Source organism: Xiphophorus maculatus, chromosome 11 (assembly GCF_002775205.1).
Source record: "Xiphophorus maculatus strain JP 163 A chromosome 11, X_maculatus-5.0-male, whole genome shotgun sequence".
Classification (NCBI taxonomy): domain Eukaryota; kingdom Metazoa; phylum Chordata; class Actinopteri; order Cyprinodontiformes; family Poeciliidae; genus Xiphophorus; species Xiphophorus maculatus.
This window is the reverse complement of record NC_036453.1, coordinates 4087452-4103964: the sequence shown is the minus strand read 5'-3', so window position 1 is coordinate 4103964 and position 16513 is coordinate 4087452. Positions and strand designations below refer to the sequence as shown.

The 16513-nt window shown below is 37.6% G+C and overlaps 1 protein-coding gene across 2 annotated transcripts in view; it reads right to left on the bottom strand.

Moving 5' to 3' along the window:
* The window catches only part of crebrf (CREB3 regulatory factor), a 33414-nt gene that overhangs the window by 12134 nt on the left and 4767 nt on the right, over nucleotides 1-16513 (bottom strand). The window contains exons 1-9 of one of the 2 annotated variants that reach the window (XM_023342926.1): nucleotides 15284-16334; nucleotides 13793-14005; nucleotides 11451-11576; nucleotides 6471-6646; nucleotides 3642-4765; nucleotides 3079-3276; nucleotides 973-1162; nucleotides 822-895; nucleotides 555-674 (exon numbers count right to left, since the gene is read on the bottom strand). In XM_023342926.1, coding sequence (XP_023198694.1) covers nucleotides 555-674; nucleotides 822-895; nucleotides 973-1162; nucleotides 3079-3276; nucleotides 3642-4765; nucleotides 6471-6646; nucleotides 11451-11576; nucleotides 13793-13801 — 2017 coding nt within the window. In that variant the 5' untranslated portion in view covers nucleotides 13802-14005; nucleotides 15284-16334. Of the gene's footprint in view, nucleotides 1-554; nucleotides 675-821; nucleotides 896-972; nucleotides 1163-3078; nucleotides 3277-3641; nucleotides 4766-6470; nucleotides 6647-11450; nucleotides 11577-13792; nucleotides 14006-15283; nucleotides 16335-16513 lie in introns of those variants that run through there. The other variant, XM_014471381.2, reaches the window with a different exon arrangement.

Sequence of the window (16513 nt, the reverse complement as noted above, 5' to 3'; positions counted from 1 at the left end):
TTATTGGGATTCTTGGTATATATGTATATTTAATACTTTTTGATTTGTTGTGTGCACCTACATATATCGTGATGCTGCTTTTACACTTGAATTCCTCACTGTGAGGCAATAAAGGCTATTTTTATTCCCATTTCTTCTAAATCAGAAAAAGATAACATGAGAAAATACAGACAGCAGTTTGAAATAATGACTTAATCTCTGAAAGAAATAAAAAGCAATCCAAACCAGCATAACAACTAGAAGCCCTTTGTGAAATATAACTACAATCTTAATTTGCACTTTTCTTTTTTTGTTATTTTTGCTGAAAAACCATTATGAACTTAAGTTTATGCAATTACTGCATTTTTTTTTACTTGAGTTAAGAAAACTGATAAAAGTTTCTTTAAGGGTACAAAATGGCAAACTACACACATTTAGAGGTCAGAGAAAGACATATTTTAGACAAAAAAAAATCCTGTGATCTCAGATTTCAAACCAAGTAAGTTTAAAATAGCATTTTACAAGCACAGTAAAGCTAAACAAGGTCAGAATGTTTACTCATGTTTAATTCTCACCAAGCGTTTCCTCAATGAGCCGCTCCAGAGTCTCGGTCATGTTGGTTGGGCGTGGAGACGAGTCCTCCACTCGCAGCATTATCTCCTCCTTGATGGCGTTGATCACAAACAGTAGCCGATCTGCACGTGTTCAAGCACAGAAGACATAAAAACTACTCATAATGCTCCCCAGACAATATTTTTGTTTCTAGATTAATAGAGATAAATGTAACAAGAGAAATAAAAAGACAACAATCAGAGCTAAGGATGAAGAGATGATTAACTTACCATATTCTGTACTGAGTCCCCAAAGCTTCACTTTGTTTGCTTCATATTGAGCTTTCTTTTTTAAACGGCAAGCCCTAAATCCCAAACAGATGAAAGTTACTTATCCACATTGTAGCTCTGACTGTAATCGTACACATGCAGGATGCTGTACCTGGACGCCAGCTTGTTCTTCTCCTTGCGAGAGCGCGGCCGTGCGGTCAGCGGCAGCTCGCTGACGGGAGTGAGGTCGCTGATCACCTTGTTCAGCTTGCGGAGCTCTGTGCCGATCTGCAGCAGCTTGCGAGGATTGGGAGTCAGGTCTTCCACGTCTGTGCGCCGCGATTTCTTTAGCATGTATTTTCCTTTGTAACAGGAAGGAAAACAAAAAAAATCATAACACATTACAAAGCAGTACATTTCTATAGACACAAAAGAGGCTCTGTTGAATTATTACTCAGCATAATGTGTCACTTTGCTATACTTTTTTAAGCTATTACTGCTTTTTAGAGATGTGCACCACTTGCTAAATAAAAATAATCCTCAAAATAAATTCGAAAGATGTCACAATCTTACACAGAAGATATTAGAAAAAATACAACCTTTATTTGAGTGCATTTTTTCATTAGGGAGAAACAGAAAGAAAGATAATTTTAATTACTTTTGACACTATTAAAGTTAAATGTACTGTATTGATTGAGCCTGCTGCAGCAGCAGAAGGATCACGTTACTATGGATGACTGTAAGTGTGGCTGTAATGTTTTCTTATTTATGTTGAGCTACTTAGAGCCACGCAATTTATTCATTGACCCCACAATTTGGAAATTATTGACATGTATGATGCAGACAAAATATGGAACATAAACAAAAATAGAAACAAAATAAAATGTATATTTCTATACAACAAAACAGAGGTGCTTTCCAATGTGCATTTTTTAAAAATGTAAATCTAAATATATATTTCTTTCATAAGAAAGAAGTTATTATTATTCCTATTAAAAGAAATATGACAAAAGCATTTTCTATTGATACTTTACTTTTGTGAGTTAATTAAATTGTCTAGGGACTTTTAATTAGAAATCCATGACTTTATGTTTCCCTGTTGTATAAATGGGGTAACTCATAGGCAGCTCTTTATATTTATTTATATTATATAGTTATTTAAGATAAAGAGAGGTTAATTAATTTGACACTTGCATTTCCAGATTTATTGAAAATTTCACATGCATATTTGCATTTCCAATAAAAGTTGATTTTATATACTTTCACATGTGACTTTTTCCCATTTATACAAATCTAATTTCCATAATTCAGCATCATTTAAAACCAAAATTTTTGAATACAGGTGATGGGTAATTTCCTTGTGACAGTTTTTCATTTCCCCTGCTATTTCAAAGGATCCTGATCTGGGTATGCTGTTGTGCAAACCCATCTGAACAACATACGTCATCACAGCCTCATTTAAAAGTCTTAGGCAAACCTCAAGGACACAATATTATGGAATAAAAGGCTCTAAAAGGCTCAAATAAAGCTGTTGTTTTACTACTCTGTTCTAAAAGAAAGGTAATGTGATATAGTTGAATATAGAGTGGATCTCAGAGGTGGACACGTTGCTGGTAAAATACCAGGTGTATGTGATATAAGCCCAACTGGCCAATCGTAACACTGGAAAAGCCTCAGAAATGTCTGCCTAGTGCTGCTTGTGTTTAATATAAAGACATAAATCTATATATTTTTTTCTTCATATGTCTTTGGTAAGAGAATGTTGTAGGGCTGTGAAGCAGAAACATTTTCTTCTAACTAACTGGATAAAACTTTACAAAATCTTGAAGGAGAATGTTTCATCTTTGAAAAGCAGAAGTAGAGCCTCCTGCACAGCCAACAAGAATGCAGCAAGTGGTTTCTGAATTGTAAGTCAACAGCAAAAGACTTGCACAGCGGTAAAACCAGATGACCAAATGTGCTGGAGCACCACTTGGGTTGTTAGGTAACGAGACTGGGTGATAGATTTCATGTTTGCATCTATATAAATGGCACAATCAATAAAATTGAAGAAAAAAATTTTAACTGAAAGGTTTGAACATTATTTGAGAACTAAATCTGACAGAAAATCAATGCTGTCACTTGACAAACTATTAGTTTAATGTTCATAAGTATTATAATAACATTCATATTTCAGGATTAATGTTCATTTAAAAAGATGGGGAAGGTTTTTGTCAGTTTAAGACACCTTTGGGAGCTGCTGTGTGTAGTTTCTATGAGTCTGTGTGTTTGTGAATACCATGCAGAGGCCCGTTCTTCTGGTACATGTTGCTCGGCAGCGTGTGTCTGTCCCACTCAGAGGGCTTCAGCATCCGCTCCTGCTTGGAGGGGGTGAGCTGCTCGCTGTACTCCCAGAAGTAGCGGCGCTTCCCTCTCTTCCGGCTGGAGACTCCAGCTGTCAGGCCTTTTATGTCATCCATCAGCTCCATGTCACAGCCTGACGGGACAAAGAAACACAAAAATGTTGAAGAAGTTAGACTACAGTGCAAAAAACACAAAAACTTACCAAGTAATTTTGATCTAGTTTCAAGTGCAAATATCTGAGTTCATTTGAAATAAGACATAACTAACTCACAAGTAACTTTTCAGAAAGATAAAAGTCTGTTTTAAGTCATTAATCCCTTAATAATGATGAAAAGCTACTTGTAAGTTAGTTTTGTCTTATTTAAAGTGCACAAAGATATTTGCACTAGAAACTAGATCAAAAATACTTGGTAAGATTTTGTGTTTTTGCAGCAGAAAAATTAAGGAGAAATTAGGTTTTGAAATGCAAGAAAGGAAAGGATTCAAGACGGCCTCTACCTGGCTCAGAGAAGGCGTCGCTCATGTCGTCATCCTTGTCTGCTTCGTAGTCTTCATCCTCCTCCTCCTCCTCCTCTTCCTCCTCATTCTCAGAGAGCTCATGCTCACTGCCGAAACCTTCATCGTGGTCTTCATCGTCCAAGTCCAGCCCATCGCCCTCGTCCTCCTCTGGCTCCTCGTCGTCTTCCTCCTCCTCATCTTCCTCCAGCTGCGTCAGAGCTCGGCTGCGGGTCAGGAACAGAGAGTAGTTGTGTTCTTCCTCCTTGCTCTGCTCTGGATCTTCAACCAAAACCCCGCCGCCGCCTGCGCCGCACGCCCCTGCCACGGCGTCGGACGTGCTGCACACGGTCTGCTTCGCCTCTACCAGCTGGGGAACAGCAGCGGACCTGCCGACAGGCCCCTCCCGCCGCGTCGCCCCCTCCGCCTTCAACTCAAAGCCCTCCAGGCTAGCCAAGCCGCTGGCTTGCGGGGTGGCATGGCCCACTGAGATGGCACTTGCAGAAGTGGAGGGCTTCTCATCTTGAGGCTGGGAGAGAGGCAGCGGCGGATCTGACCTCTCAAAATCTGTCTGGGGCATCGCCTCGCCTTGAGGTCTGGGTCCAGAACTGATGCGAACTTTAGCTTTCCGAACAAAGTCAGCGCTGTGAGACGTCGGAGCGGCCATCTTAGCCCCTCGACCCGGAGGTTTGGGTTGAGCCTGGGTGTGGTCCTGGGCGAGACCGAGCTGGTTCTGGGTTTTAGCCATGGTCTCGGTGCTGGAAGCAACAGGTCTGGTTGCTTTTTGGGAGCTTTCAGGAAAGTCTGCGAAAAGGCTTCTGGAAGGACGGGATTGGGAAGAGGATGTGGAGCACGGAGACGACCGCACGGAGCTGACGCCCAGACCCTGGAGTCTCTTGTTTTGAGAGGGGAGCGGCTGAGATGGGGGCTGGGAGCAAGGAAGCGTCAGGTCGACAGGAGGGTAGAGAGCCTCACAGACGGGCAGTGAGTCCTCGCTGTTGAGCTGAGCCAGCGTCGGGGTCCGACTGATCACCTCCTCATCCTGGTAGGGACTGGAGAAGTCATCCAGTCCAAGAAAGTCCACTTCTTTGGTTCCCCAGATATCACAGCTGGCCAGCCGTGTGTATCTGTTAATGACAAAAAACATATAGATGTTTAAACAATGAAACTTCCAGCAAAAAATACCAAAAACAAAACTGGGAAAAAAAACTCAAGACTTTTTTGTTTTAAACTTTCCAAATAAAATCTTTATGATACATGAATTAAACATTTGAACATTTTCCTACAACACTACGATGTTTATACTAGAAACTAGACAAAAACACTTGGTAGGATCTTGTGTTTTTTCCATGTTGATTCAAATACAGCTTTACGTTTTTTTTTCTTTTATACATATATATGCTTTACCCAATTATGAACCATCAACAGTGCATCAAACGCCATGTTAACTTGTCTGAATGTTTACCAAGTCTTCTCTGGACAGCCACAATGCCCAGAGCAAAACTGCAGCTGTTCACCTTTTAATTCTCATCCTGTCTTGGTTTTGGGAATTAGTTTTGCCAGAGTCAGATTTCTGAGAACAGTAGAAGGTTTTCATACCACAACATTTCCAAGAAGAGAACAGAACAATCAGATGATTTCTCTGTACTCCTTCAGTGAGTTGGCTAACCTTTCTTGAATGTCTTTCCTTAAAATATTGCGAAAACTGCAGTTGGTTCATTTGACATGATCATTTTTGCAAACTAAGAACACACAGCACAGCAGTCCTATCAAAAAGCAGCCCAATTTTTTTTTTTGTTAACTTGTTACTCAAAGGAATGTAGCACTTTGATTCAGGAGAGACAACATTTTCTTTGCACATTACTAAAATGAATTTCGAATGCAGCTGAAGTTCAGACTTTCAGCTTTAATTCAGTAAGTTGAACAAAATGACCGCATAAAAATGTGATGAACTAAAAGACTTTTTTAAACACAATCCCTTCATATCAGGGGCTAAAAAGAACAACCTTCGTCAAATTTCCATGTGGAAACCTTCAGATGAAAGCTGAAAGTTTTGACTTTATGTCCATGTCCAAATATATAACTAGAACTTAAGTATGTTCCAGCAAACAGATAAAAAAAAAATCTAAAATGGGCGCGCCATGGTGGCGTAGGGGATAGAGCGACCCATGTTTGGAGGCCTTGAGTCCTCGAAGCGGCCGTCGTGGGTTCGACTCCCGGACCCGACGATATTTGCCGCATGTCTTCCCCCCTCTCCTTCCCCCTTTCCTGTCAGCCTACTTTCATATAAGGGACACCAGAGCCCACAAAAGATCCCCTGGAGGGGTAAAAAAAAAAAAAAAAAAAGCTAAAATTGTGTCAGTGTCCAAATAATTATGGATCCAGCTGTACCATCCTGCAAGCAGCACATTTTCTGTTCAAACAGCCTAATTTTTATAGCAGCTGTCTCACCACACCTATAATTCAATAAAAGTAGGGAAACAACCTTTTACATTTATTTTTGGAGTAAAATGTAAATCCAATGGTTACCTGGACTCCAGATAAGCTAAAACAACAAGATGTTCGTAACTGGGTGACTTCTGACAGTAGTGTTGTTTGCACAGGATTTTATTTAGAGGTTCCAGGGTAAAGGAGGTTGAATACAAATGAAGGCCACGTTTCAGATATTTATTTGAGCAAACATTTGGAAATAATCACTCTTCCATTTCACAGTGAATCTCTACTAAAAATTCCTAAAATTAGTTCAACGTTAATGCAAAATGACTAACTGCGAAAATATCCAAGGCATATGAATACTTGTTATGAGACGGTACTAAAATAATGTTACGGTACCTGGTGAGGTCTTCCCAGTACGAGTCCCACTGTTCAAACGCTGAGCTGCTGTGGACCGTCTCACACTCACCCAGGCCCATCAGCTGATCCACGCCTCCCTCCACCTCTTTGCCTCCGTCTCCGACCCCCACGACGCTGTCCCCGCAGGGACTCTGCTGGTGGCTCATGTCTGTGTCCTGCAGACGAAGGAGAGAGAATCAGAGTGAAGGAGGCAGATGGTGAATTAAATCGCAGGTACTGTTTCAGATGCCTGCTGCACAGTCAGCGTCTTTGTTTACTCCCACATTAAGAGTTTTGATTAAAAAACTAAGGGCTGAATGAATTATTGTAGACACTTTTCACTATTCAGAAGTGCTATTGAACAGCAGCGTACAAAGTTCAGGAGGCTCCATGGCTTTTTAATGCAGCTAATCATAGTTATATGAAGGAAGGGAAAAAACAACTATCTGTAAACTTTTATTTTTTCCAAATGACTGATACTTAGTTAAACTTTTAACACTGTCCAAAAACATAAAACCTATTATTCAGAGGCCTATCACAAAAACAAATCTTGCTGGATGATTAATTGTCCCAGAAGTTATTGCGATAATCAATAATGTTGTTATTTTGAGACCATTCACAAGTAATATAGTAATGTAGTGCTAATGTAATATAGTAATATCAGAAAACACTGTGAAAGATCAATAAACTTTAAATTCGAATGAACATTTACCGCTGTAACTGAAAGTAATTTTAAATATCCAAAATAAATAAACAAAACTACAGAAATAATAAAATGAGTCCTGAAGTTTCTGTAAACAAAATCGTCATTCAAAAAAAGGGCTAGCTGAGACAAATGCACCAGAGTGAGATCTTTGTCATACAGTTTTTGAAAGAAATGGAAGTCATAATGCTTGGTTTAATTTATGATGTGATTAATTGATTTATGGTTTATTGCCACAGCAGTAATTATTCATACAAGTACAGAGCACAGAATAAGGTAACCAGAAAACTGACTTTTTAAATTACAATCAGCATTTTCCACCTTATGGAAAGAGAGAGCTTACTCTCTGACTGTTTAATTCACCTAATCAGGGTTAAAACGGAGGAAAGAAAAGCTAATTCTTCCTGCAGTAAACACAAAAATGTGTTGGACTTCAAGTCTCTCCTGAACAAGAAAGAAACGAAGCTGCTGACCTCGTCACCTACAGCATCAGGTTGGAATTACTTCAGCACTCATTGTGCTGTCAAATCTAGGCAAAAAAATGCAAATAAAAACCATCCAATTTTATTTATGACTATAAAGGTACCAGAATAACCCATACCAGTGTTACGAGGAATATATATTAAGATTCATTCATTGAAAGCAACTAAACCTAAAAAAAACATTATTTAAGCCTCTCTAAGACTAAAATGCAGTGGCAAATCTAATTAATATACCTGGCAAAGAACAGCAGCCAAATCTGCAGTATTTAAATGAGAGGACAATGGCAGTGCAGGGAAGTCAGCCTGACAGAGGAGCTTTGTTTAAGAAAACTCATCATTATTATCAATATTAAGAGATAACAGAACAATATGTGGGGCAGATGGTACATTTGATGCATCTTATTAGCTCAGATAGAGCGGCCCCAAACAACAGATGGTAAAGCCACTGCTGGGCTGTGATCTAAGCATCATTAGATCAGTCTGCGGATATCACAACCACATTAAAGACACCCAATTGTGAATTTCAATGACAGCATTTTTAGGTGCTCAAAGCTGAACTGAAACAACACCCGATATATTTTTATACAGAAGATTAAAGACAAAGCTGATCCTGTTTATTACAGGGCAAGGAATCTAATGCTCAGCAGTGAATCACTATTGTTTAGTCTGGAGCAGGAAGTAAATTGAAGTAGACACCTGTAGCTGACAGCTATGAGTGGTGACAGGAGAGGTTTCTGTTTAAACTTGTCAGCCATGCCTGATGAATGGGATGCACCTCGGGGTTTAAAATTTCTGTGAAACAGATGGCACAGAGTTCCAGGTTTCTTCATTTTTAGAATTTCATGACTCCATCTTGAAATGTTCATTTTCATTCTGATTGGTCAGCTTCAATGCCATGTACCATACCACCAAATAATAGCATGAGCTACTTTTACTTTATTTTCATTTTAAATAACAAATCTTAAGCGATGGATATCAAAAATCACATTGTGCGATAAGATGTTTCATCCAACATCACCAGATTGGAAGCAAGGCTAAGTTTAATTCTGTCTACCTGAAATAATATCATCAGTTTGCCTGCATCAACTATTGAAAGGGAATATCTGCTATTGGTGCAGATATTTAATAAAGACAATCTGAGCATTGATAGAAATATTGTTCTTTTTAGGTGTCATACAAAGTCAAATGCACTGTAATTCATTGAAGTTGCAGGTCACACGTGTCAAACTCAAGGCCCGGGGGCCAAATCTGGCCCAAATCTGTCTTTTTAAGTGGCCGTTTAGACTCCAAATTACATCAATAAGTCCTTCAGTTTTTCTCAAATCTGCAAAATTCACACAAAATCAGCAAATCTCTACATTTTTTCTAATTTTACTGCAAATCTTCTCAAAATTAGTCAATGTAACTTTTTAGTCAGGTAACAAAATTAGTCAAAACAATGAATGTAAGTGACTGCTGCCTCAGCCTTACTCAAGTCATCATATATAAGTGCAAATATTGTAAAAAAAAAAATCCCTCACAAACCTTTGTAAATATCATTTTGACTGCAAATAAAAACACTAAAACAATCACAAAATGCTGGAGGAACAGTTATTTATTGATATTTTAACAGTTTAATTGGTTTTATCAATGTATTCTGGCACAACTGGCCCCTTAAGAACATCCAGATTTTTGATATGGCTCCAAAATGAAAATGAGTTCGACATCCCTGTTGTAGTTAATAAAAGCTTTTGAGAGCAATATCAATGTCAGTTGAGCAATTTTAGCATCTTTCTAACATCATTGCTAAAACTTTTATTGTAATTTTAGATTTTTTTAAGACATACTAAGACTACAGAAATACTGAATAAAACAGTAGTGGACAAAAGTTGCTTTTTTCTTTTAACTTTGTTTTAAGTTTTGTGTTTCAGGTAACATAATATTGTTTTGTATGGATGCCAGCGCAAGCAGTTGCAACTGTCCAGGCTGTGCTGACAGAGTGCAGAGTGGAGTGTTTTCACACAGCATAGCTCAGTTAAAGAAGATGCTTACAACTAAACCTCTAATGCTACGTTGGAGTTTTACCCTCTGCACCTTTTAAATCAAGCAGCTCGCCATGGCTGTTTCTGCTTGACTTGGCGACCTAATAGCTAGCTGTAAACCTAATTTCATTCAACAAGAGTGCAGCTAATAAAGCGTTAACACTTATATTTATAATTTCAGTGGTTACTGGTTTAAAGTTTAAATGATGGGAATATTCAGTACTGATGAGCAGATATTTAACGTGTATCTCTGAAAATAAGGCAAATAAATCTGATTGATAGACTTTTAAAATAAATTTATTTATGCAGTAGCAGTGATGCGCATCTACAAAGTTTAACATAACTGCGTGATAATGTCCACGGATTTATCTCCTTTAAATTTGAAAACTGTGCATCATTTTTCTTCCATTAAAGCTATCTGCTATTTTACACTGGTCTGTCACATAAGATCCCAACACAATACATTGAAATATGTGGTTGAGATGTGAAAAAATAAGTAACGTTTAAATGAATATTACCAGGAAGACTTTTCAATATCATATATAGCTTCATTTAAACAAGTATCCAGATAAACCATCAGTGAGAGCAAATTACTGAAAATGACAAATCTGTATACATAATTTCCACAAGTCTGAACCAAAAGTGATCCATGCCATCTTAGTAGGAAGACACATTAAAAATTGCTGCTGTCAGGATAGACCCTGAGATGGAGAAGGAAAATATATCCGACGATGTGGCCAAGATGCTGCCTCTGAACTCCTTCTATGACATAGTTCACTACAATCAACGATTAAACAAATTTATAGAGGATGCACAGTCTTCACATGAGTAACAAAGTCCCAGTGACTGGCAGAGTAAGTACATGTAGTAACAGGCTAGCAGATAAAAGCTACATTAGCTAAGCTAATTTTGCTAGCTTGGCAGAAAGTACTATAATAAATATCACTGATATTTATCTTAGTATTACACAAAAGTGGGTAGAGTATTCAAATTGTAATCGAGTAATAGTTGTAATCTACTTATATTGTTTATAAGTCATAGGAACTAGAATGCTAGTTCTATGCTTGTGTGGTGTTTTTGTTGCCATAGCAACTCCATAGTAACTGCCCACCAAGATCACTGTCAGTTACAAAGTTCACGGAAGTCGCATGACTATGTATTTTATTTAGAATAGAATAGAAGTACTTTATTCATTATCATAGTATTGTGAGATTTGCCATTGTGTGAAAGATCCTCTAAGTAATACAACTTGTTTGAAATAAAGTAAAAATGTTCCTTATATGTGTAGAAGGAAGCTCACACCTCACATCTGGATCTAAATGAGCGACAGCTTGGTGGGAGCAAGTAACTGATGTTAAAAGAAAATTGACTCGTAAAGCCTGAAGCCTGGTGTTGCTTGCAAATTTTTTTATTTTTTTTATTTGTTTGTTTGTTTGTTTTGTGTGTGTGCATTTGTTTCTAATACCTTGTGGGGTCCATTTTCATGACATATACTACGTTGTGGGGACACACAGCTCCTTGTGGGGACCGAAGCCTGGTCCCCTCAAGGGGAAACCCTGTTTTTGGGTCAGGGGTCAGATTTAGGACTAAGGTGTGAATTAAGTTTTGGTGAGGGTTAGATATGCAATGGGTAGGGTTAGAATAAGGGTAAGGCTAAGGTTTAGGCTGTAGAAATGAATGGAAGTCAATGGAAAGTCCCCGCAAAGATAGCTGTGCAAACATGTGTGTGTGTGTGTGGAGGGGCGTGTGGGTGTGCGTGTGTGTGTTCACTCACCAGCTCATACATGAAATCCGGGTCAGAGCTGGTGGCCAGCAGCTCAGTGCTGGTTAGGGCCTGGTCAGCAAACGAGAAGTTCTGAAAGGCGTCCCCAAAGGGAGGCTCCATCCCACTGACGCTGGGCTGCAGCACAACACAGAAAGAAAACACACAGAGTGAGCAAAAACAAACTAAATCTGATCAACTGTGTTAACTTGAGACTGTTTTGCTTCTTTTCAGTAAAGCTAACAGGATATTAAATTCTAATTCATCCAAAAATTTGATACACAAAGTAGCCAAACAGAAACACTTAATGCTAGTTCTGTATCATTATTGCACTACTGTTCACTACTGTAAGCAATTCATCTGTTTTTTGCACAACATATATTACTCTGTGATTTTCACAAATTTATACAACCATCTTATATCTTCAGACATTTTCTGATAAACAGGAAACCAAATGTTCAACTCATGATAATTATCTGAGATGAAGTCTGTCTATTATATCCACCATACCAAAAATTATTGGCTTATAATCAACATATACAGATTCTTTATTAACAAGAATGTTGGTTCAGTTTTGACGGTTTTCCAAGTGTTTTACTTATAATAAGCAAAAATGTGAGGAAGATGAATAATTTAGCAGGCATTTTAATGTTTAGTGTAAGAGTAAACCTCTCAGTGGATTAAAACACTGCAGGTCTACAGTGTTAAAATTAAAGGTGATATGCAATTATATACATTAATGTAATGAATCATACAGAAAATCACATTTTCATAAAATTGAAATCTTTCACAATTCTCAAAGGTTTGAAAATATATGAATTTTGGTTGAAAGCTGAATCAATAAAATGTCAAACAATTTTATTTTGATGATATACAGAAATGTTTACTTTTACTAAGTGAAACTGGATAATTTGCTTTCATGCTGCAGCTCATTCAACCTCACAGATTGACATGTCACCCCCTACATCTCCAGAATAGAGCTACATATCTCCCAGCTCATTCGGCGATGCATTCACTTGCACTCGGGCATCTGATTTTTGCTCAGTTAAGGGTCCTACAGCCAATGTATTTACAATAAATGCAATTAAATATCTTGCTAATGCATTATTTTTCCGGTAATAACACAAATTAAAGTTGAGGCAGAGATGTCATGTTTGATTTTTTAAGGGTTGTCAAACATTATATTTATGAGATTTGACTAAAACGATTATTACCCATAGCAACACATAACTTAATTTTTGTGCTTGTGAAACATGTGTAAACATTTGTCTCCAGTTTGTAGATTTCATATCCACTTTTCATATCAAATTTCCACAGTTCTCAGCCTTGTTTTGCTAGTTTCACAGCTGATATTTATACAATGCTCAGGCAACACAAGGACAGACAGATGGATGGACCGTCGGGCTGAAGGATTGGGAGACAGATGGATGAATGGTCAAAGGGTTGGATGGATAGACACATTTTTAGAGCCTGGCAAAGGGAAATTTAAATATCTTTCTATATTCTGTTTCTTTTTACCACTTAAACTACACTTCTCAAAACCTCTTCAGATTGTGCAAGAACCCTGAATGCAAAATTAAGTACTTTGGTTATTGGTAACCAAGAAAAAAGTGTTGCATACGTCTCTGCCTTTATGAGTATGTCAATAATTGTAACGCGGCTTTCAAACTCCTGCAATAAATAAGAGAGTTAGAATGAATGAGGAAACAAAGTGTTTCAATTCTGAGCACAGACTTCACGCAGCATGGAAACAGCTCCAGGCATAATACAAGACGTTAAGTTAGCAAAATGAGAAAACACAATTCGATTACACCCGTCTACATTTTACAAATGATCTCCACACAGATTCAATGTTTGAGAAAAGCAGGATGTAAATGCATCCAGACATGTTAGGTAATGAATAATCAATATCGTAGTTTCTAGACTGAAGAATAATATAATAAAGAGTGCTGGGAGCATTTATTGACAAAGCTGCTCTCCTTTTTAGCCTTTTGTTTTTAGCACCAAAACTGATTCAATAGACATGTTATTTTTCACATCTTGGAATAAACAAAAGAAAAAGTTAATTTTCTCTTTCCCTGCTGGCTCATCTACATCAGCAGCCAAGCTGATGCAGCCTCTGCAGACGTCAGACTGATCCAGGGTCAGTCAGTCACCTCTAAATCATGACTCATATCTCTGATCCTCTCAGTCTTCAAGCACTTTTGTTTACAAGTTATTCATTTTTGCATGGAATACACATCCAATAGCTACATTTGAAGATCCTTAGAAACATTTTCCGGACATTTTGCACAACTCTGTGAGTATTTATCAACATATCTAATCAGGAATATTTTTTCTGTTGCTGGTCTTACCTGAGGCATTGCCAGGCACAGCTTAGAGCTCCAGCGGCAGGAACCTCTGGGTCTCCTGTCCAGTCCCACTGGTCTGAATTGGTCAGCACAATAAAACACTGCTGAGGGGAGATGATCAGAGTCCAGGGGGAACGCAGCCTGCAAGGCTGGGAAGAAAGGGGAGACAGCGTCTTGTCTGTCGTGCTCTGGCGTATTTCTCTGTATGTTTCAGGTCTGCAGAAAAAAAAAAAGAGAAAAAATGTTGATATGATGAAGAAAAGTGTCAAAAACAACAACAAAGAATTTAAATTAAGCTTCAGAATGTAGGTATAACAACGCTAGGTTTGCTTCTTTTTGTCCCACAAATTATTTGTTTCTTTATTGCAAGTTATGCAATATTTACCAATATTATCCCACATTACATGTTTTCCTAATATTTTGCATCCCCAACTGTAATATACATCCTCACAAACCTCAAATTGAAAGAATAGGGTAAAAAGAAATTAAAGATTATTAACAGAGAGCGTATTGTAAGCAAGGGAAACTCTAGAAGCTTTAAAATTGTGGGGAATGTTTAGGTTTTACTTGCACAACACATCTAAATTCTGCTTTGGATGATTGGAGCTAATCTAGTAGCAAATCATGTCTAAATCTATCTAACAAATTTCTAGCACTTACAAGAGACCAGATGATTTTTTAAAAGTTTAGAAAAATGACTTAACACAATCAGTCTGTAAGCACATCAACAAACAGAATAGTTTTATGATGGACTTTATTTTGAATTTGATTTTTTTTAAATCAGATCATGGTTGGGAATAAATGCTTTGATGCGGAAACGAGGATAACTTTGTGATTTATCAATCAATCAAGTTTATTTGTACAGCACATGTCAGCAACAACACAGTTCAAGACGCTTAACATCATAAAAACACAAAGATACAAAATCACAATTGAAACACTACATTTATTCCATCACGTTTAGATATCAACCAACAATCTTGATCTAAGAAACTGCTGTAGGCTTTGTTTCTTATAAATATTACAAAATGGGATTAGGTAAATCAGCAACCTGATTGGTGCTTCTCTACATGTACATACTATATATTTCCATTCCTGGGCTTTATTTCAAACATTAGACGTTATTACTCATGTTGTTTCCTAAGTGATAATGTTTTGTGGTGATTGTTAAACTTATCATATTTAAATCACTGGCTTGAAAATTTTGATTAAATTTTCCCTTTTCTAACCTCTAACCCTAAAACACTATTGCTTTACTTCCAAATTGCTTTACAGCCCATAGAGAAAGCACAATTTGCTCTCAGTGAACCCAAACACCATAAAGTTATCACATTAGCGCCATGCTTCTTTTCCTCTACTTTCTTTGTTCACAGCTGAAACACGTGGCCCTTATTTGTCTCAGCTGCTTTTGCATAACAAATAAAAAGATCTCCATAGAGACATGACCCCAAGCAGCAATCACATGATGCACAAAAAAAAAGAAAAATCACTCACCAATCCTACTCCTCTAAGAGGCCACTGAAAAACACCACTTCCTCTTGCTCAGCGTTGGCTGACAAAAATAAACTTCTCACCCCTGATAGTTCCATCTCCCCATGTACAGGCTTTGCATAGAGACAGGAAGTGGCAGAAAACACTGCTGTGCAAACTATTGGTTGGACTGCAGTTGTATAAGCAACACCTTATCAAACACAGAAACCGCTGCAAGTTCGCAGCCTCTGCATGTGCACACCTATCTGCTTAGTCACCAGAACATATCTGGAACCAGATAAACATCCAAAATAACAAATTGGAACTATCATCGGATCTTGGTGTGCAAGGTGTTCCGGTGCGTTTGCGTCTGGTTTCATTTGTGGCAGCTCCAGAATGAGGAACCGCACGACTTAAACACAACAAAGCAGCTGCATCAATCCCGATGCTAGACAGCCAAAGAGCAAAACGGAAAAAAACAGCAAGAGAAATCTTCAAAACAAAATGAAACCAAGCTCGAGTGATGATACACAGATAATTTTTCCAAAGAAAGATCTGAATATAATAAAATATCATAGGTTCATACAGGCCATGATGAAGAGCTGAAACTTTGTGATAAAAGCCAATAAGGTGCATTTAAAAACGGTCTTCATTTCAAGCAATTTTACAGACTTGCTGAGATAATTAACTAAAAGTGCATTGCTTAACATCAGCTGTTCAAATTATTCATTAAATCAAATGTCAATTTCTGTTACTTTCAAGATTCTGTTATTTGTTGCCTTTGCAATGAACTTTGGCCTGACTAATCACAAATCTTTAGAGCAGAAAAACACGACTTCTTGTTTGCAAATCGAATGTGTTGGTGTCTACGATAAACTGAAAGCATAAAAATGTCCTTTGCTGAGCGTTAATCTGCAAAGCGGCATGAAAGATACAGCAGAGTTTCAATCTTGTGTTTTAAAGCAGAATTATCTTGATTATGTGAAAATAATGAGATCTGAGTAGAATCAGAAGGTTTGGTTTATTTTTTTCCATATTTGTTTAGTTGCAAAGAATCAATGAAATCAGTTCAGACAGATGACTTTGCTCCAGTTGGGTTGTTGTAACTAGTGCTGGGTGATATGGCTTAAAAATAAAATATGCATTTTTTATACCAAATTTAATTTCTGATTTATTTAATTTTTTCCTTGCTTCTTTCCTACAAAAAATTTCAAATAACAGAAAATATCTTTAAAAACTGTTTTTTACTTAAAT